Consider the following 20620-nt stretch of genomic DNA (forward strand, 5'->3'; position numbering starts at 1 on the left):
CTTCGCCTTTCTGTCATCCAATGTGTCAACCAAAATTGGAGCGCTGTATCAGACGGCGCGTTGTTTTAATGTTCCCGTTTTTTTGGACTTTAAATGTAAGTAAAACATGAGTGGCATTGCTGGAATGGTCAAAACAGTCCTTGTATCGAGGATTCTTGGAAATATATTAAAGAAAAAACTGAGATGAGGAATTTTGTGGTTTGTGAACTCTGACCCTTTATATTGAAATGCCACGGATGGCTAGGACTGGGCCGGGGAGAATCTATCCAGCAATCGATCATTATGGCAGAACATTTGCAACCTCAAAGTTAACACGGGAAGCATTTTTAATGGAATGTATAGTGGTCTACTGGATCCCTTCTTCAAGCCTAATGCTCCCACAGGGTCCTAGCTGGATCTCTTCAAGGCAGTGCAGCAGGCTGAATCCCTGTCATGGGTCCGGATCCCGGCTTACCCCTGTGGGCAGCAGCAGTGGCACAGTGATGTGGGCTCACACCGAGCAGCTGGTGGTGTTTGATAGTGTGAGCTCGGCTCCCTGTGATTTAATTCAGTTCATAAGTGACAGTCCAGCCCGAACCAACCTCCCACCCTACCTCTCAATTTGTCTCCCTGTGCTGGCGGTTCTCCTCTCATGTTGGCGCCCAGGGCACATGGCCCCGCCCCCTCCCCTAGTTTTGGCCCTGGTTTAGAATATATATTCTCTTTATTTATTTATTAAAGTGTGTATATAACCAAAAAACATTTTTTTTGTTTTTGTTTTGGAGGGAGTAGGGAAAAGTTTGCACCTGCAAGGTTTCTGTGGCTGTCTGTATCCCCAGTGGTCCTGGTGACCACTAGGGTTTCCCCTCGGTTTGTAGACTAAATCTATAAAGTCAAGCTCAGAGGAAAAGACCAAAAGACAAAGACGGAGGGAAGGCATGGTTGGGTAAAAGGGGAGTGTAGGCACAGAAGGAGTTTTTAGTAAGTTTAAAGTATGCAAAGAAGTAGGGGTACTGACTCGATTGGTGAGGCCAGACAGGAAAGGGTGGGGTCTTCAGGTGGTTGTAGGCAGGAAGGTCCCAGGAGAGTTCAGCTGGAGGCAGAAATCATGGAATCTTTACCACCCTCCCTCCCCTGTATTCCCCAAATTTCATTTTTGATTAAATGTTCATTCCTGTTAAGGGCCTTGCAGTCTTGTGGGTAGAGGCGTTAGTCATTGCAGTCGGTGGGGTTTAAGGCCCTAGAAGTTTGGCAGTAGTGAATGGAAATTAGTTGGAACTCGTCTTGGGTACAGCTCCCCCAAATTTGGCACGTTTAAGGTAGAACCTGAGGTTATTGGCAGCTGTCTCCGAGTTGGTGTGGTGAGGCTGAAGGCTAACTCTGTGAGTTGTCACAAGTACTAAGTTTAGTTGCCTACAAGGACCTTGAGACTCCAGCATACATTAGGCATTGAAGGTCATTCTGTTTTTGAATAGTTGTTATGTAAAATTGTTATTTATGTTGTTTTTTTTTATATTTTGTTAATAAAGTGGCTGCTGTGACCATTACAACTCCAATTGGTGTTGGTGTGGTATTATTTTGGTAGCGTGGTATGGTGGAGGGGTGGCCAGGCAGCATGAGTGCCAAACTTCATCTTTAATTCCCTAGTCAAGAGTTATAAGCTTACCGAATTGTTCAAAATGAAATCCAGACAGACCTGCCCCCTCCCCCCATATCACTATGGTCTGCACCACCACATCTCTCCCGACCGCCCGACCGCCTGCCAGCAAGCCAGCCAGTTTACTTACCTTGTTCCTCTCGAATGACAGGCTGCAGCTTCCCCCTCATGCTCCTTCATGTCCCTTCTCAGCGGCCGTCTCCTCCCCCCTTGTTGGCCAATAGCATGCCTTCTCCTTTCGGCCAGTTGGGAAACAGGTCTCAGGACCCGCTTCCTGATTGGCCGGGAGGAGAATCAGTGTGGCAATAGCGAATATTCATTTGCTATTGTTACACAACTGGGTGGGCTCGGGGCGCAGTGCTCTGCGCCCCAAGCCCACCCTTTTTTGAAGCCTATGATAGGCACCGACTCTAATCTCGTGCTTCAAAAAAAAAAAAAAAAACCCATTGGAATCCTTGTCGGCCAAGGCCAAGATACAGCATTGGATATGCAGCAGAAGACAATATGAAACTGGGAACATGGTAATGAACCTAGTAGAGATCAATGTTATTACCCTAATCCAGCCTTTCACAATCTTTTTTCCCTGGAAGAACGGAAGAACCCTTGAAATAATTTTCAGGTCTAGGAGAACCCCTGCAAAAATGAATTAATCAGGGGCCAGTGGCAAGAATGCCCCTGGCATTGGTTGTCAGTAGAAAGAACTAAATCTTTACAGTGGTGGTCAGCACACCACAGACAGCTAAATGTTCATTGGTGGCATACCACTGTTTCTGTCATGTGGCGTTGGACCTGGAACCATGGAGGCACCATAAGATGGGAGGTCAATCAGCCACAGCTCAAGGAACCTCTAACCTCTGGAGGCAACCCTAGGGTTCCACAGCACCCTTGTTGAGAATCCCTGCCCTAATCAATGTTCCCACTACAGAGGGCCACACATCATATGCCAGAGGACTACATGCGTTCCTCAGGCCACAGGTTGAGCACCAGGGGCTAAAGAATTTGAGTGTTAAGTGCAGGTCGCGGTAACCCATGTCAACCAATCAGAAGCTGAGACTGGTGAAATTAAATCTGCTTTTAGGTACTGTAAGTGGCCCTTCCACTTTGTTCAGTAACATTTGTATGGCCCTTTTAACCACTTGGGGACCCCCGTCCAGCACCCTGCTGTGGTTGTACAATGTTTCAGGGCCAGGACCTGATGATCAGCTGTGTCCAATCACAGCCCAGAGCTCTGTTTTGGTAAATAACACAAAGCTCTGTACAGAGGGAGCGATCTATCAGTTTATCATCCCAAAACAGAGAGATCTAGTAGTAAAAGCAGCACACATTACACAGTTAGGCACATATTTAACCCCTTGACTGCCTGTAGATGTTAGCCCCTTCCCAGCCAGTTTCAATAGAACAGTGTCAATGTTATTATTATCACTGACTTATTACTTATTATCACTGATCAGTGTATTAATGTCACTGGTGATGTCAGTTAGTAAGTTCCCCCCAGCTTCAGTTAGTGTCAGATTGCCGCACTATCGCAGTCCCATTATAAGCCACTGATCGCCCTCATTAGTGGTATAAAAAAATGTAAAAATGAAAATTCCAGTATATATACCATAGTTTGTAGACGCTATAACTTTCACCCAAACCAATCAATATACACTTATTGAGTTTTTTTTTTTTTTATCAAAAACATAGCAAAATAAATTTTGGCCAAAATGTAAGAAGAATTTAGATTTTTTTTTTTTTTTTTTTATTGGATATGTTTTATAGCAGAAAGTAAAAAAAATATATATTTTTGGTCTTTATTCATTTATATTGCAAAAAAAATTGAATGATTATTGAATGTCTTTAGACATGCAATATGTCACATTTACCTTGTTACTCTGTCAATTAACCTCTGTTTGACTTTTTATATTGCTCATGAGGCTGTATGTATTTTCTATACCTTTTCAAAAAAAAACAATAAAAAATTTTTGGGAAAAAAAAAAATGATGCCTTATATCAGGGGTGTCAAACTCAATTTCATCACGGGCCGAATCAGGATTATGGTTGCCCTCGGAGGGCCAGTTGTATCTGTAAGACTGGATGTCCAGAGCATCCCCCCCCCCTCTCCACCATTAGAAGTCCCTCACCCTCCCTTACATGACAGTGCACCCCTGAGTCTAGAGGAGGACCAGAGGAGGGCTGGAGACCACTGAATGCTAAGACCAGGGGAAGTGGAGAGAAGAGGGTGCTATGGCTGAAAGAGAGGTGCAGGATCTCTAGGAGGAGATCTGTCTTCCTCTCTGTTGCGGACTGCTGAGACAGTGAAGGGGGGGGGGGGGTAGATTCAAGCCTCTCTTCGGCTGCATGGAGAAGTACAGCATCTGGTGGAGGAGTTTTGTCCTTCTCTCTGCTGCTGACTGCTGAGACAAGGTGGGGGCAACCATGAAGGGGTTGCCGCAGCTGCAGGAAAGGTGTGAGGGCCACATGAAATGGCTTGGAGGGCCAGATTCGGCCCTGGGGCCTTGTGTTTGACACGTGTGCCTTATATGATCACTTAGTGCGGATTACCATACTGCCTGGAGTTACAGACATAAAAAGTGCACGTGACACATATGCAGTAGTATTTTGTCCATGCAGAATTGGCTTATACTTGGAGGTCCCGATAGACCTTTCACATCCAAGTTTGACACTGTGTCCACAACCGCTAAGAAACGTCCTACATGTTCCTTATATCAAGCGGAGTTTCAGGCCCATACTCCACTCCAATCTCCAGCTCTCATCCTATCCCAAAACTGCGGCTTTGCACTTCACAAAGCTGAACCCCCCTAGACTCAGATGGACGTGCCGCCGGGTTGCCAATACCGCCCGACCACTAATCTCCCCTTTCTCCCCTTGATTCTGTTACGTTGGCGTTCGTATTTCCAATCCACCAGCCTAAGATCCAGGCACTCTCCCTAACGTCAGGTAATCATAAAATATGTGCTGTTTGAAGACTGGATGGCTCGGAGGTAAAATGGAAAAGCCGTGCAGACACATATGAAACTAATAGCAGTAGCTCGAAAGTAGCCAAATAAAATTCTCCAAGAGCGACCGTGCCAAAGAACCTCAAGCCTGACCTGCAATATCTCCGGCAATTGGGTCCTGCTCGTGGGGGCTGCAGATACCGTGTTACATCTTATATGTGTGTGTGAGATCTTAAGCACCCGCTCGAGACTCAAGTAACGGCTCCCAAAACTAATTTATTTCCCGAGCGCTGCCACTGACGTGAGGCTTCATGCTGGACCAAAAAATTTTTAGAGAGCGTGGAAAATGGTAGCACAGTCGTCGTCTCTCTCTCTCGCTGTCGGTTCTGGCAAGCCTTGCCGCTGTCCTAATCACCAACATGACGGATGTTCATTACAAACGTCTCACTCGCTCCCCTATACTCCTTGTGGTTTTTGTATATTTCGAGCCATGAGAAGTCCCTAATGGAACGTAACAGTATCCTAATGTTTCCTTTCAAAGTTGTTATTGTTTCTCGAGGATATAACCCGGCCCTCCTTATTTTTCTGGCAATCTCCGCTAATCCTTGATTTAATCCCCTTATTTCTTGGGCTTTCCCTAGTCACAAATGTGTATAGTTGTCAATTTAACCCAAGGCCCTCCATCTTCTCTAAAAACAACTTCTTGTTTGCTACCTTCTGGGTGAAGGCTCAGATCCATAAAAACCCAAGGGTTCAGGTTTTCTGTTATAATCAAAGAGCTATTTGTTAATTCCGTTTAATGACTGTAGAGCTTAAAATATAATCATATACTAGACAAGTGACATGCAGAAGGTACAGTAGGAACTCTTTTAGAGCTGCTTACGTAGAATGGAGTGAATGAATGCTTACTATTGTTGTCAAATTACAGCCTTTTGCTTTCCCACTTCCAACTCCCAACCATTGGAGAAGAGAAGCAGGGAACTCAAATTGACGTTCCATCTTATTATTTTTTTTTTTCGAAACTAATACCAAAACTACCACATTGTAATGTATAAGTTAGAGCCCTGGTGCCCAACCTATGGGCCGCATGCCACCCTGAAGATGGGTTCCGCCTTCTACCTTAACCACTTGCCGACCGCCCATCGCAGTTTTACTGCGGCAATCTGGCTCGGCTGCGCGAACCGACGAAGTAGTACGACGGTCACGCCCATGGTGCTGGGGGACGAGCGCGTGCCGCCCCCCCCTAGGCAGCGGGGATGCCGATTGCCACCAGCCACCTGCACCTGTGATCTTTCTATATAGGATTCAAATAAAATAGCCACACTCAGAAAAAATAGATTCCAATTGATCCCCCAGTGAGATGAAATCAAAATGATGTGAAGGTTAACCACTTTACCACCGGAGGATTTTGCTGTCTTACGTCTGGGCCACTTTTTGCGATTCGGCACTGTGCGCCGCTGCTCCTCCCCTGGCCCGACTCCTGCTGTGACTGAATACAGCGGGAGCGAGCCTCCGGCGCCGCGCGCCGCCGAGAAAGGGGAATGTCTGGCGACGTAGGTCTACGTCGTCAGACGTTATCGAGCCACTTTGCCGGAGTAGTGCTCTAGTGAGCAGAGTGGTTAAACCGTCGGTGTATCCACCACCAGGAAAGTAGGAAACATGCAGCCTCTTACCAGACGGTCCAGAAATACAGCATTCAAAACAAGATAAATCAAATGGAGCGGACATCAATCGTTGATGATCCAATCAACCAGCAAGCGAGTGTAATCCAACCGACCCAACAAATGAATTGATCCTCGTTGTGAATGTAAAAAACAATAAACCCCCTGGGGCCCCCTGATGATGTCAACGAAACATGTTGGGAGGAGCTATATAGGATCACAGGTCTCAATGGTCATTTCAAAAGCCCTTCCCCCCCACAGTTAGGAAACACTCCCCTAGGCTCATATTTAACCCTTTGATCACCCACTAGGTTAGCCCCTTCCCTGCCAGTGTCATTATCACAGTACTAGTGCATATTTTTAGCACTGAAATACTGTAGTAATGTCACTGGTCCGCCCAAAAGTGTCAAAAATGTCAGTTAGGGGTCCGATCTGTCCGCCGCAATGTCGCAGCCCTGCTAAAAATTGCAGATCGCTGCAATTACTAGTAAAAAAAAATAAAAATAAAAATGACATAAATCTTTCCCCTAGTTTGTAGACATGATAACTTTTGCACAAACCAATCAATATTGGTTTGCTATATAGCAGAATGTGAAAAAAATAATGTTTTCTTTTTGTTTTTTTTTCAGAATTGTCGCTCTTTTTTTGTTGAGAGCGCAAAAAATAAAAATCGCACAGGTGTTTAAATACCACCAAAAGAAAGCTCTAACAAATTGGCCTAAAATGTAAAAAAATTTAGATTTTTAATTTTTTATTTTTTTTTGAGAATGTTATATAGCAGAAAGTGAATTGTTGCTCTTTTTTTTGTTTATAGCGCAAAAAATAAAAATCGCACAGGTGATCAAATACCACCAAAAGAAAGCTCTATTTATGGGAAACAAATTACATAAATTTTATTTTGGTACAGCGTTGTACGACCACTCAATTTTCCGTTGAATTAGCGCAATGCCGAATTGCAAAAAATGGCCTGGTTATTAAGGGGGCAAATCCTTCCGGTCCAGAACTGGTTAAAGCAAAGTTCCAGCATAAATCACAACAATGGCTGGAATAATAGATGACTGTATCTCCATTCATTTTCGGACACTTTTTTTTTTTTTCTTTTGCACATTTTCTGGAGTCTTTAGGCTGCACTTTACGTCATTTCTGCTTGCTCCTGGGATAGCTGTGTCATCAATCCCAGGAGTCAATGGGCATCACCCACAACCCCCTCCTGCCGCCTTTCGTGGCTCGCCCGTGTCTCCCGTCCCACCGGGAGACCCGGGCAACCAGCCTGCACGGCCACCAAATTCCCGATCAAAGCCGCATTCGGCTCTGATTGGGTCTCCATGTAAGAACCCGGAAGTGATGTCATGACATCACTTCCGGGTACTCGGGGCCAGATTAAAAAAAATTACAGCAATCAAAACAGCCAAACTTGTGCGTTTTGAATGCTTTTAAGTGCAGAGGAGGGGTTTGGGGCCTTTTAGACCCCCAGATCCCTCCACAAGAGTACCTGTAAAAAAAAAAAAAAAAAATGTAAATGTCCAAAAATATCAGTAGATATCGGCACATACCGATATGCGATGACCAAAATATCGGTATCGGCAATAAAAAAACGATATGGGTCGATCACTCGTGTGTAGACCTGGGGACTCAGCAAAGGGATGGTGACGACCCCTCATAATGGGCACAGTAGGTGTACAGACACGAGAACTCAGCATGGGGATGGTAAAGACCCCTCATAATGGGCACATCATGATTACAGACCTGTGAACCCAGTACAGGGATGGTGGGAACCCCTCATAATGGGCACAGCAAGTGTACAGACCCGAGAACTCAGCACAGGGATGGTGGAACCCCTCATAATGGGCAAAGCAAATGTACAGATCTGGGAACTCAGCACAGGGATGGTGGGACCCCTCATAATGGGCACAGCAGGTGTAAAGACCCGGGAACTCAGCACAGGGATGGTGGAAACCCCGCATAATAGGCACAGCAGGTGTACAGAGACAGAAACTAAGCGCAGTAATCTTACCAATAGAGACTGTCAGGTGGTTTAAATCTCCAGCATCCACCAAACGATGAAATATTAGTTCTGTGTGGACTGAGCCTCAAAAAAAGAAAAATAAATTTAAACAGAGAAGAGTTCTAAGAGCCGGGCTATAAATAAAAATGGAAACATTTTTTTTTTTTTTTCTATTTCTTTTTCTCTTGAATTGTGTATGGGATCCAGCGTTGTGTTCACACACAGCAATTTATTTAGCAATTTCTCAGCCTAACCGTCTTTATAAAAATTCTTCTATTATTGTACTTTCGGAGTCAATAAGGTCGGTCAGTCACCATCCATCTCTCGCCGCGTGCTGCTGCTTTTTCGCCATCGCCATGGCAATGTAATGAATAAATGCTTTTATCTATTCTAAACAAATTGGAAAATGTGTATCTTGATTGCTGGGCCACCCGATTAATCACCCGGCGTTTTGTCACAGGAGCCTGCAATCGCTCGGCTCGCCCCGGCTGGGCACAGGGTGTGAGGGGACTGACAGCTCGTACGGGTGTTTGTGGTGGAAGCCGAAACCACAGAACCCCGACCATATGGATCTTATTCCCTATACTGGTCGGGATGTAAAACCAGCCTGTAAATGGGTGAACTCCTTCCTCGAAGTATGATGGCAGTGCCACACAGATGGAATATAGACTTCTATTTGGAGCTTGGCATTACGTAGAATTAACCGCTTCTGGATCGGAAGGTTTTACCCCTAATGCCCTAATTAATGACCAGGAATTTTTTTGTGATTCGGTACTGCGTTAATTTAACGGACAATTGCGCGGTCGTGCGACGATGTACCCAAATAAAATTGATGTCCTTTTTTTTCCACAAATAGAGCCTTCTTTTGGCGGTATTTGATCACCTGTGCGATTTTTATATTTTTGCGCTATACACAAAAAAATAGCGACAATTCTGAAAAAAAAAACAAAAAAAAAAACAATATTTTTCACATTCTGCTATATAACAATCCCAACAAAAAAATTTAAAAAACTATTTTTTTCCATCATTTTAGGCCGATTTTTGTATTCTGCCTTATATTTTTGGTAAAAGAAAATCCCAACAAGCATATTTTTATTGATTTGTGCAAAAGTTATCGCGTCTACAAACTAGGAGAAATATTGATGTCATTTTTATTTATGTATTTTACTAGTAATGGTGGCTATCTGCGATTTTTTAGCGGACAGATCTGACCCCTAACTGACATTTTTGGGGGGACCAGTGACATTACTGCAGTAATCAGTGATAAAAATATTTATTTATTTTTATATATATATATATATATATATATATATATATATATATATCTTATATAGCGCTGTCAATTTACGCAGCGCTTTACATATACATTGCACATTCACATCAGTCCCTGCCCTCAAGGAGCTTACAATCTAAGGTCCCTAACTCACATTCATACATACATAGTAGGGCCAATATTATACAGGATCCAATTAACCTACCAGCATGTCTTTGGAGTGTGGGAGGAAACCCACGCAGGCACAGGGAGAGCATACAAACTCCAGGCAGGTAGTGTTGTGGTTGGGATTTGAGCCAGCGACCCTCTTGCTGCTAGGTGAAAGTGCTAACCACTACACCACTGTGCCACCCTGTTACTGTAATAATGACACTGGCAGGGAAGGGGTTAACTCAGGGGCGATCAAAGGGTTAAGTGTATGCCTAGGGGGTGTTTTCTAACTGTATCGGGTATAGGCTTGTGGAATCAACACAGAGACCTGTGTACCTAAATAGGAGGATCACAGGCGCTCTGCGCTGATTCATGAGAGAACAACAGTCTGCTGTGTTTACAACAGCAGACCGTCGTTCTCTCTCTCTCTCCACGGGGAGCGATCGCGGGCGCCCGGCGGCAATCGCAGCCGCCGGCACCGTGGGCCAGCTTCTCCGATGATTAATGTGGGGGTGAGTGCACCCAGGTGCGCTCCCGCAAACCGCCGTGCAGGTACAACGGTTCATGCAGCCGAGCCAGCCTGCCGCAGTATATCTGCGGCGGGCGGTCGGCAAGTAGTTAAATGCATTTTTTCCAAAAAAATCTGCGTTTGAAAGGCCGCTGCGCAAATACTGCCTGACAAAAAATATTGCAATGAACACCATTTTATTCTCCAGAGTCTTTGCTAAAAAAAATATATATATATAATCTTTGGGGGTTCTAAGCCATTTTCTAGCAAAAAATGCAGATTTTAACTTGTAAACAACAAGTGTCAGAAATAGGCCTGCCCTGGTCCTTAAGTTTATAAATAAATTTAAAAAATGACCCCAAACAATATTAGGTTCCAATTTAGAAAGGTTTTCCTTCATCCTGGCTATAGATCCGCCTCAGCTGATCCCCCACCCTCCCTCCACACACACACAATAGTGAAGGGAGGAACTGGTTTGTCTTCTTTCTTGGTCTCCGGTCACGTCATCAGAGCTCTTTCACTTTGCTCAGTCTTGTGACCTGACTCCCGGGTGGCAGACGGGCCCCGTCAGTGCCGCTCTTCCAGTATTTACTATGTTCTGCTGTCAGTGCTGCTGTGTGCAGGGCAGTGCCGAGGAGGTAGGAGGGCAGGGTCGTATTTAGGAGCTGGGTGAATATATGTCCCTGACAGTGGCAGTGGCGTGTACCTGCTATGAAGTTGTCCCTTCCCGGCCCTTCAGATAGGATCTTTGGACAGGAAACATTCCAGGAAGTAACACAAAGCTTAATGATAAGAAATTCTAAAGAATGAACATTTTGAGTTACTGTCTGCGCCAGGGCAGTTATTTTTCAAGAATAATGCTGGCCATACACTAGCCAAAAGATCGTTCGAAAATCTGTCATTTGGCCCGATTGTTCCTTTTTGGTCCAGTTAATGGGCACAGATAGAAAATCGTTTTTAACTTTTCAGAGCCGAAAAATCGAAGGAACAGTTTTGAAAAGCCGCCGACCAAACGATAAATTGAAAGGTTAATATGCTTCTCGGCCGACCTGTTTGCACCCGGCATATGTGCCGAAACTGAACGAAAAACGGATTCATTTATGTCCATTGAACGATTTATCGTTCGAAATCCGGTCATTACATGATGGTACGATCGTCTGCTCTCACGCCCGATATTTCGGCTAGTGTATGGCCAGCTTAAGTCCAAAGTTCATGCAATATCCACATTATTATTATTATTATTTAGTATTATCTTTTTTATTATCATTATTTATTTTTATTATTATTTTTATTATTTATATCATTTAGTATTATCTTTTTTATTATCAGTATTTATTATTATTATTTGTATTATTATTATGCAGGATTTATATAGCGCCAACAGTGCCATCAGCAATTTACAATATAAAGGGGGACAGTTACAATAAGGGCTGCTGTTAGAAATCATGGTGCCCCATCCCGCCTACCTGACAGGGCCCCGCTTCCCCCCCCTACCCCCGGATTAATGAAAATGTTGCGTTACTGTCTGTGCCAGGGCAGTTATTTATCGAGAATTAGTGCCGGTTCACACTAGGGCGACCTGTGAGGCGACCTGGTCGCCTCACAGGTCGCCGCAGGTCGCCTCCCATAGGGAAGCTGCGGACCCGTTCTAATAGGAGCGACACAAGTCGCTCCGACCTAGAAAAAGGGTCCGGAGCTTCTTTGGGGCGACCCGGAGGCGACCGCCATAGACTTCAATGTTATGACCTCCGAGGTCGCGGTGCGAAGTAGCGTCGCTGCAATGTGAACCGGCGCTAAGTCCAAAGTTCACACAGTATCCACATTATTATTATTTTTTTATTATTATTATTTAGTATTATCTTTTTTATTATCATTATTTATTATTATTATTCTACTTCTTACTATTATTTAGTACTATCTTTTTTATTATTGTTATTTATTATCATTATTATTATTTATATAATTTAGTATTATCTTTTTTACTATAAATATTTCTTATTATTATTTGTATTATTATTATACAGGATTTATATAGCGCCAACAGTGCTATAAAGGGGGGGGGGGGCACTTTGTCATTTCATCTTGGACGTTGAAGGACCCCTGTCCCAGCACTGCCTAAAGCAAACCTTCACCCTGTCCTATACCTCACCACCCCCTCCCCCCTCCCTGCAACGCATTTAGATATTACAAAGATTTTATATCCTGTTTATTTTTTCTCCTCTTTTCAATTGTTAAATGCGTTTTTTTTTTTTTTTCTCAGACGGCACCCTTGTCTATAGAAGTCAGGCACCCCAGAAAAGTGAAAGGTATGTATTTTATGTAATATTAACGTGTAATCCCACCCATAAAGAGGTACTTAGATTTGGGTGCATATCTGTCTATTTATTACCTTGCTGCCCACAAAATTCTCAGACATGTTATAGGAAAAGTTACCAAGTTATACATTTATGTTCATCAGAAACATTTGAAGAATGCAGCAAGAAAAGAGCTGAAAGTGTCAGTGCCATGGCAGTGGGCGGAGCTTGGGTCTACAGCCGTAGATTTTCTTTAGGCGGTTGTCGTTGACTCCAGATACACTATATTACCAAAAGTATTGGGACGCCTGCCATTACACACACATGAACTTTAATGGCATCCCAGTCTTACTCCGTAGGGTTCAATATTGAGTTGGCCCACCTTTTGCAGCTATAACAGCTTCAACTCTTCTGAGAAGGCTGTCCACAAGGTTTAGGAGTGTGTCTATGGGAATGTTTGACCATTCTTCCAGAAGCGCATTTGTGAGGTCAAGAACTGATGTTGGACGAGGAGACCTAGTTTGCAGTCTCCATTCTTATTCATCCCAAAGGTGTTCTATCGGGTTGAGGTCAGGACTCTGTGTGCAGGACAGTCAAGTTCCTCCACCCCAAACTCGCTCATCCATGTCTTTGTGGACCTTGTTTGTGCACTGGTCCACTCCAAATCATTTGGTGGTCCAAATCATTTGGTGGAGGGGGGATTATGGTGTGGGGTTGCTTTTCAGAGGTTGGACTTGGCCCCTTAGTTCCAGTGAAGGGAACTCTTAAGGTGTCAGCATGCCAAGACATTTTGTACAATTTTATGCTTCCAACTTTGTGGGAACAGTTTGGGGAGGGCCTCTTCCTGTTCCAACATGACATCCACTAGTGCACAAATCAAGGTCCATAAAGACATGGATGAGGTTGGGGTCAGGGCCATCTTTCCGAATGGGCACGCTGGGCAGTTGCCCGTGGGCCCCACGCAGGGTGGCAATTTCCCCCAATCTGATCCCCCCCAGTTTAATTTACCTGGTGGCCGGGCCCCCAGGCCTGTTTGTTCCTCCACCCGCCGCTTTAGAAAGACAGAAAGGTTAAGTACTAACTTTTTTGTTTATGTGCAGAAATTTATATTGTCTTTGTATGTTCAGAAAGCCAAAAGATCTGCATGTCACTTTCATTTTGTATACGATTGATGCCCAAATTAATAAGGATATCAGTACATTTTATTTTTTTCGTTTTTTAAAAATGACTTATACATTTTTTTTAGCCTTTTTTTTTAATTATTTATTATTTATTAATTTAATGTTTAAATGCTGATTTTGTTGGAGGTACCAATAAATATCGCCTTAGCAATAATTTGCATTTTTATTCTCATGGGTGATTGTGTAGTGCACTGCATTGCCCGGGGGCCTTTAATGCTCTTAAGATGGCACTGGTTGGGGTGGAGGAACTTGACTGCTTGCACAGAGTCCTGACCTCAACCCGATAGAACACATTTGGGATGAATTAGAGCGGAGGCTGTGAGCCAGGCCTTCTCATCCAAGATGAGTGCCTGACCTCACAAATGTGCTTCTGGAAGAATGGTCAAACATTCCCATAGACACACTCCTAAACCTTGTGGACAGCCTTCCCAGAAGAGTTGAAGCTGTTATAGCTGCAAAGGGTGGGCCAACTCAATATCGAACCCTACGAAACAGTGGGGGTGCCATTAAAATTTATTAGCGTGTAAAGGCAGGCGTCCCAATACTTTTAGCAACATAGTGTAGCATAGTAGCATCTCCATACAACATCACTGGTTGATGAATTAGCACAGTTTTCAGAGCTGTTCTGAAATTTTTTTCAGAAATGGACCTTTGATTTCAGTATGGAAGCAGAGGTCTCTCTGCATAGAGACACACCTTCTCCTAAGTCAGAACTATAGTTCCGCCATCATCAAAGCTCATCTCCTCTTCGGATTGGAGAGCTCTGGCTAGTACTCAGCAAGGGTGTGTATCATACTCAGCAGGAGAAGAATCAGACCTTTGCAGAGAGACCTCTGCTTACCCACAGAGAGTAAGCAGGAAACTGCACTCTAAGTCCTTTCTTTAACTTTTTATTTATCGGTTGTATCCTTTCAGTTCTGGACAAAGGCGAAAAGCTGCTGGTGAAGAAAGTCAATGTTGCTGAATACGATGAGAAATTTTCAGAGATCGCCGAGCTGTACAATAAGCAGGTGGAGCACCACGAGACCATGACCCGCTGCTTAGCCCAACTCAACGACATCAGCGGTTCCGGCAACCTCGGCAACTGTATAGAGACCCTAAAGACACAATATGGTACGTGACCCATGTGTGTGGTCTGTGTGATTGCCAATTTCAGTTGAAGGGGGTCAACAGGCCATAGAGGGGACGCAATTCTGGAAACACGAGGTTAAACCCAGAATTGGCCATCGTATAGGCCAGTGATAGTGAACCTTGGCACCCCAGATGTTTTGGAACTACATTTCCCATGATGCTCCTGCACTCTGCAGTGTAGTTGAGCATCATGGGAAATGTAGTTCCAAAACATCTGGGGTGCCAAGGTTCCCCATCACTGGTATAGGCACTGTACAAGTCAAATGAATTATGACACCATTATCTAAGCAGCAATTATTAGGGGATATCTGTGCCAGTCCTGGTGCAGGATTATGTCACCACTGTGTCCCATGGTGGGGTAGTTAATGGCATAGAAACTGCAGCATTCAGCAGATGTCTGATGAAGGGGTGCTGCGAGACCCCGAAAGGTTGCTTCTGTTACTTTGATGTGATCGCTGATTGGTGGACCTGGGACCAGCATGGCAGGTGCTGCCAGGTAGAGGGGAAGGCATAGATTTCCCCTTCCTGCTAATGACCTGGAAGCAACGTGTAAAACTTAATTTCTGGGTCCTGGTGTACCCTATCCGGCCAGTATGGTGGGAAAGAAGCTAATAGAGTGCAATCTGAGTTCCATTAGCTTCATTGGAGGACATGTAAAAAAAAGAAGGTCAGCGCTCTAGATGAATAAATAAAAAAGAGAAAACTAGAGCTGCTAGCAAAATAGTGCAAATTAACCACTTCTGAACCGGAAGATTTTCCCCCCTTAATGGCCAAGCCATATTTTGTGATTCGGCACTGCGTTACTTTAACGGACAATTGCGCGGTCGTGAAACGCTGTACCCAAATAAAATTGATGCCCTTATTTTCTCACACACAGAGCTTTCTTTTGGTGGTATTTGATCACCTCTGCGATTTTTACTTTTTGCACTATAAACAAAAAAAGAGCGTAAATTTTGAAAAAATAACCATATTTTTCACATTTTTTATATGAAATTCCCAAAAAAAAAAAATTTAAAAATCAAAATTTTTTAACATTTTAGGCCAATTTGTTTTCCCCTACCTATGTTTGGTAAAAAAAAATTGCAATAAGCGTATTTTGATTGGTTTACGCAAAAGTTATTGCATCTACTAACTACGGGAAAGATTTATGTCATTTTTATTTTTTTTACTAGTAATGGCGGCGATCTGCGATTTTTTTGCGGGACTGCGACATTGCGGCGGACAGATCGGACCCCTAACTGACATTTTAGACACTTTTGGGGGTACCAGTGACATTACTACAGTAATCAGTGCTATAAATATGCACTGTTACTGTAAAAATGACACTGGCAGGGAAGGGATTAACTTTATTGGTGATCAGTGGGTTAAATGTATCCCTAGGGGCGTGTTTCTAACTGTGGGGGGCGTGGCTTCTGATGTAAGTACAGAGACATACGATCCTACATAGCAGGATCGTATGATCTCTGCTGTTACACCAGGGAGAATGACAGACGGCTTTGTTTACATCAGCCGTCTGCCTTCCTCCCTCTCCAGCGGGAGATCGCGAGAGCCAGCGGACATCGGAGCCGCCGGTCACTCGCGCGGGGAAGGCGAGCGACGTAGCCCTACATCGTTCTGCCTGTACGGGGCTGACTGCCGCAGTAAATAGACGTGCGGCGGTCGGCAAGCGGTTAAGGTTTGACATGTTGGGTATCTATTTACTCATCTTTTATATGTCACACAAAAAAATTCATAATTTATTGTGTTTGTGTGCCCTAAAATTAGCTTTGGTTTATTTTTTACTGAAATTTAGAATTTTTATAATGTTACCAATTTAAAAAAAAAAGCAAAAGGCGATCCTTTATGTATTTCTTGCCCAATTTGGATAGCTGTTCGTCCATCCAAACTGCATGTAAACCTATTAGGTGCAAGTGGGGCAAAATCAAATGTTCTAAGGCTATAGTCTCTGCAGATGGAATGTGTGTATGGGGAAAAATAACACATAAGGGCCACTAGGTGGTGCTGAGGAGCATATCTCTAATTCCTGTGATAGTCAGCTCCATCTAGTGGCCGTAATACAACATCTTCCCCAGTCACACATTTGATGTACAGTATATGTTGTATAATATAACAATGTTATATTGCTGGAGAACAGAATCAGTTTTGCCCCATTCACACGGAACAAGTTTGCATGCAAGTTTTTTTTTTAATAAATACAGTGCCTTGCGAAAGTATTAGGCCCCCTTGAACTTTGCGACCTTTTTCCACATTTCAGGCTTCAAACATAAAGATAAAAAACTGTAATTTTTTGTGAAGAATCAACAACAAGTGGGACACAATCATGAAGTGGAACGAAATTTATTGAAATGTGGCAAAATTTTGCAAAGTTCAAGGGGGCTGAATACTTTCGCAAGGCACTGTACATCTCTTTATCATACTGTCCATTCCCAAACCTTTGCTATCTTGCAGAGCAAAGCCACCTGCAAATTATTTGGGATTCGACACACTTTGGGGTGTGTAGGGCCAGGACCTAGAAAAGTGAGGATTCATGATGAGGGGTGAGAATAGTGAGAATCCCCAATATATATTTTTTACAGAGAGAAAATCCTGAAAAAAAATGTAAAAATTAAAAAAGAAAAAAAAAAAAAACCTTTCCAGGCCTTCTCAGATTTTCCTCGCTTCCTTCCCGTTTACAGGTTTTATTTTTTAGGCGGTGTGAGCGCAAATCAAAACCATCTCGCCGGCCGTAAATCTGTCCGGCCGGGCAGGGACGTGCGGCCAAAGTACATACGGCTCTTAAACAAACCCGCAATAAAGAAAATAGAGCAGCGGATCGGCGAGTTCCAGCCGGATCCTGAGGCATTTCCATTAGGTTGGGGACGAATACACAGAGGAGAAGGCTTGGGCCGGAGGGCTCATTAATTATACTGAGCAATGGGAAAGACATAGGATGCCGGTCCAATGACATGAGACGCTGACATATCGCATTATTTCCCCTATACTGCGGAGCTACATGAGCAATGATAAGATTACCTTATAATAATGTGGCTCTATAGAGAATCAAAGCTGGCAACAAATACTTTCTGTGAACCGCCAATCAGATCCATAGGAAGTAAAAAAAAAAAATCACTTTTAGGGCTCATTTGCATTTGCTTTGACTTTAACACACATTAAAGCACCTACCGCTTTCATGCCCCAAAAACATGCTTTTTTTAATCCTTTTTTTGAGGCTTTAATAAAGCTTGGCAAATGCCTTGTGTGTGTTGATTGTCGATTTGTTTTAAAGGAGCCCAGTAGAACCCAGCATATTCCCAGCTCAGTAGTACCCCCACTCAGCAGATCCCCTGCTCATTGGTACCCTCATTCAGCATATTCCCAGCTTATTAGTACCCCTGCTCCTTTGATGCTCCACTCAGTTGTAACCCCCAGCTCTGCTGATCACTTGCTCGGTAGTAACCCCCAGCTCTGCTGATCCCCCACTCAGGCGTAGCCTCCAGCTCTGCTGATCCTCCATGCAGCAGCAACCCCCAGCTCTGCTGATCCCCCAATCAGTAGTAACCCCCAGCTCTGCTGATCCCCCACTCAGTAGTTACTCCCAGCTCTGCTGATCCCCCACGCAGTAGTAGCCCCCAGCTCCGCTGATCCCCCACTCAGTAGTAGCCTTCAGCTCTGTTGATCCCCCACTCAGTAGTAACCCCCAGCTCTGCTGATCACCCACTCAGTAGTAACCCCCAGCTCTGCTGATCCCCTAATTAGTAGTAACCTCCAGCTCTGCTGATCTCCACTCAGTAGTATCCCCCAGCTCTGCTAATCCCCCGCGCAGTAGCAACCCCCAGCTCTGCCGATTAGGGCCGGGACAAGGAGTGGCAGGAGAGGAAAGCTGCCCTAAGCATTGTGGTATCATGTGAGTTGCAGGGGCAAGAATTGTTCTAGGAGGGTAAATATGGGCTGAAGTGCTGGGAGTGGTGATTTAGGGGGATTTGTGTTGGAATAGGTGATGGAATAAGAGGATTGGTGCTAGGAGTAAGGATATGCTAGAAAGAGGTAATATGGTAATGCTGGGATTTTTTTTGTTGGGGGGTGGATTTGTTCTTGTTGTGGGAGTTTCCGATCTCGAGTCATTAGTCTCAACCAATTATTGTTGATGGGTTAGAGATATGAGCCCAGTACCGCCCATGCCGGTGTCCCAGGGGCAGGAAGTAAGGTGACATCTACCCAACAAGGTAGAAGGCAGAAGTAAATGTTGACAAATGTTTTTAAAGCTCCCAACAAAGTTTTGGCAGCTGAGCGTTAATTTATTTGAATTTGCTTTCCAGGTAGCTATGAGCCCAAAATCCAGATGGAAGGCTACAACTTCTCCCTTACCACGAAGGCAACAGACAACCTCCCGGAGGCGCTGCGGGAATCCCAGGAGCTGGTGACACAGCTGAGTCGGGCAGTGAAGCTCTTGATGAGTACTCAGACCAAGCTGGGCGGGATGGTGTTCTCGGTGCCTCAGGACAAGTCAGAGATGGAAAGTAACATAAAAGAAGTTAATACTGCCTACCTGGATCAGATACGTCTGGTGGAAAACCTCCAGGAGAACACACGGAACATAGACAAGGCCAAAAAACTCTCTAAAGAGTATGAGGAGGAAGCCAAGAGTCTTCTGACGGAAATAGCCAACATTTCAGGGATCTCGATGTGAAGGGTCTTCAGGGTTAAGCTTATGATGGATCAGAGGACACATTACTAGTGGCATAAGAAGTCACATGACCATTACCATCCCTCCAGCTTTTCTAGCTGCTGCAGATTGGCAGTTGATAGGGCACATAAGCTGATGAAGGCTGAAGTTTGATGTAACAGAACTGTTTTAAATGTATCTAATACCAAAACGGATACCGCCACACAGGGCTGGTGCAAGGATTTTTGCCGCCCTAGGCAAAATAAAAATTGCCTCCCCCTGGAAAACATATTCGTTTTCCTGGCACTGCAGGACCCCGTAGTGCCCCTCTCCCTCCCATCCCCCCATCCCAAGTTGCTGAAGGGGTTAAAACCCCTTTAGTAACTTACCTCTGCGCTGGGTCAGGCTCTGCCTACTCTCCTCCCCGCCGACATCAGCCAGCGGGGGAGACCTAATGCGCATGCGCGGCGATGGCTGCGCACGCGCATTAGATCTCCCTATAGGAAAGCATTATTCAATGCTTTGTTATGGGGATTTCAGGGAAAGCTGGAGGTCCTCATCCTGGTTTCGGGTCCAGTATGCCGGCGTCCTCATCCTGGTACCTGGATACCAGGTCCTCATCCTGGTTTCGGGTGCAGGATGCCAGCGTCCTCATCCTGGTACCTGGATACCAGGTCCTCATCCTGGTTTCGGGTGCAGGATGCCGGCGTCCTCATCCTGGTACCTGGATACCAGGTCCTCACCCTGGTTTCAGGTGCAGGATGCCGGCATCCTCATCCTGGTACCCGGGTACCAGGTCCTCATCCTGGTTTCGGATGCAGGATGCCGGCACCCCCTGCTAAGTTGCACCCTAGGTGGCTGCCTAGTTCGCCTTACACGTAGCGCCGGCCCTGCCCCCACAAGTTTATGGGACTTTAAAGGCAACTTTGGACACTTTTTCAATTGACTTGTAAAGCATAAATATATTTGTATGCAATAAAATTACATTGTAGATAGAGCATGTTCCTAAAAACAAATGGCTGAAATTGCATGCATATATTGAATTCAGGCGGTCTCCGGGTTACAAACAACATAGGGACTGTAGGTTTGTTCTTAAGTGGAATTTGTTTGTAAGTCGGAACAGGTAAATTTTTTAAGTGTAGCCCCAGCCAAAAGAATCATTTTTAAGTTTTTTGGATAGCATAAGGAAGGATTAACACC

The 20620-nt window shown here is 44.5% G+C and overlaps 1 protein-coding gene across 1 annotated transcript; it reads left to right on the forward strand.

The window, feature by feature from the left end:
- Positions 1–10669: 10669 nt before the first annotated feature.
- On the forward strand, positions 10670–19639 carry LOC309566209 (uncharacterized protein). The gene is made up of 4 exons (XM_082271309.1): positions 10670–10810; positions 12433–12478; positions 14563–14760; positions 19074–19639. Exons 1-4 carry the CDS (start codon positions 10766–10768, stop codon positions 19442–19444), a joined length of 660 nt encoding a protein of 219 aa, XP_082127435.1. The 5' UTR covers positions 10670–10765; the 3' UTR covers positions 19445–19639.
- The last annotated feature ends 981 nt before the right edge of the window (positions 19640–20620 follow it).

This window comes from Pelophylax lessonae, assembly GCF_965119305.1.
Source record: "Pelophylax lessonae genome assembly, chromosome: 11".
Taxonomy (NCBI): Eukaryota; Metazoa; Chordata; class Amphibia; order Anura; family Ranidae; genus Pelophylax; species Pelophylax lessonae.

Bases quoted from the DNA above. Each gene is read 5' to 3' on its own strand.
- LOC309566209 (XM_082271309.1), top strand. From the start codon at position 10,766: ATGTTCTGCTGTCAGTGCTGCTGTGTGCAGGGCAGTGCCGAGGAG. The intron at 12,479-14,562 runs GTATGTATTTTA...GTATCCTTTCAG, and splicing joins GCACCCCAGAAAAGTGAAAG to TTCTGGACAAAGGCGAAAAG. The intron at 14,761-19,073 runs GTACGTGACCCA...TTTGCTTTCCAG, and splicing joins GACCCTAAAGACACAATATG to GTAGCTATGAGCCCAAAATC.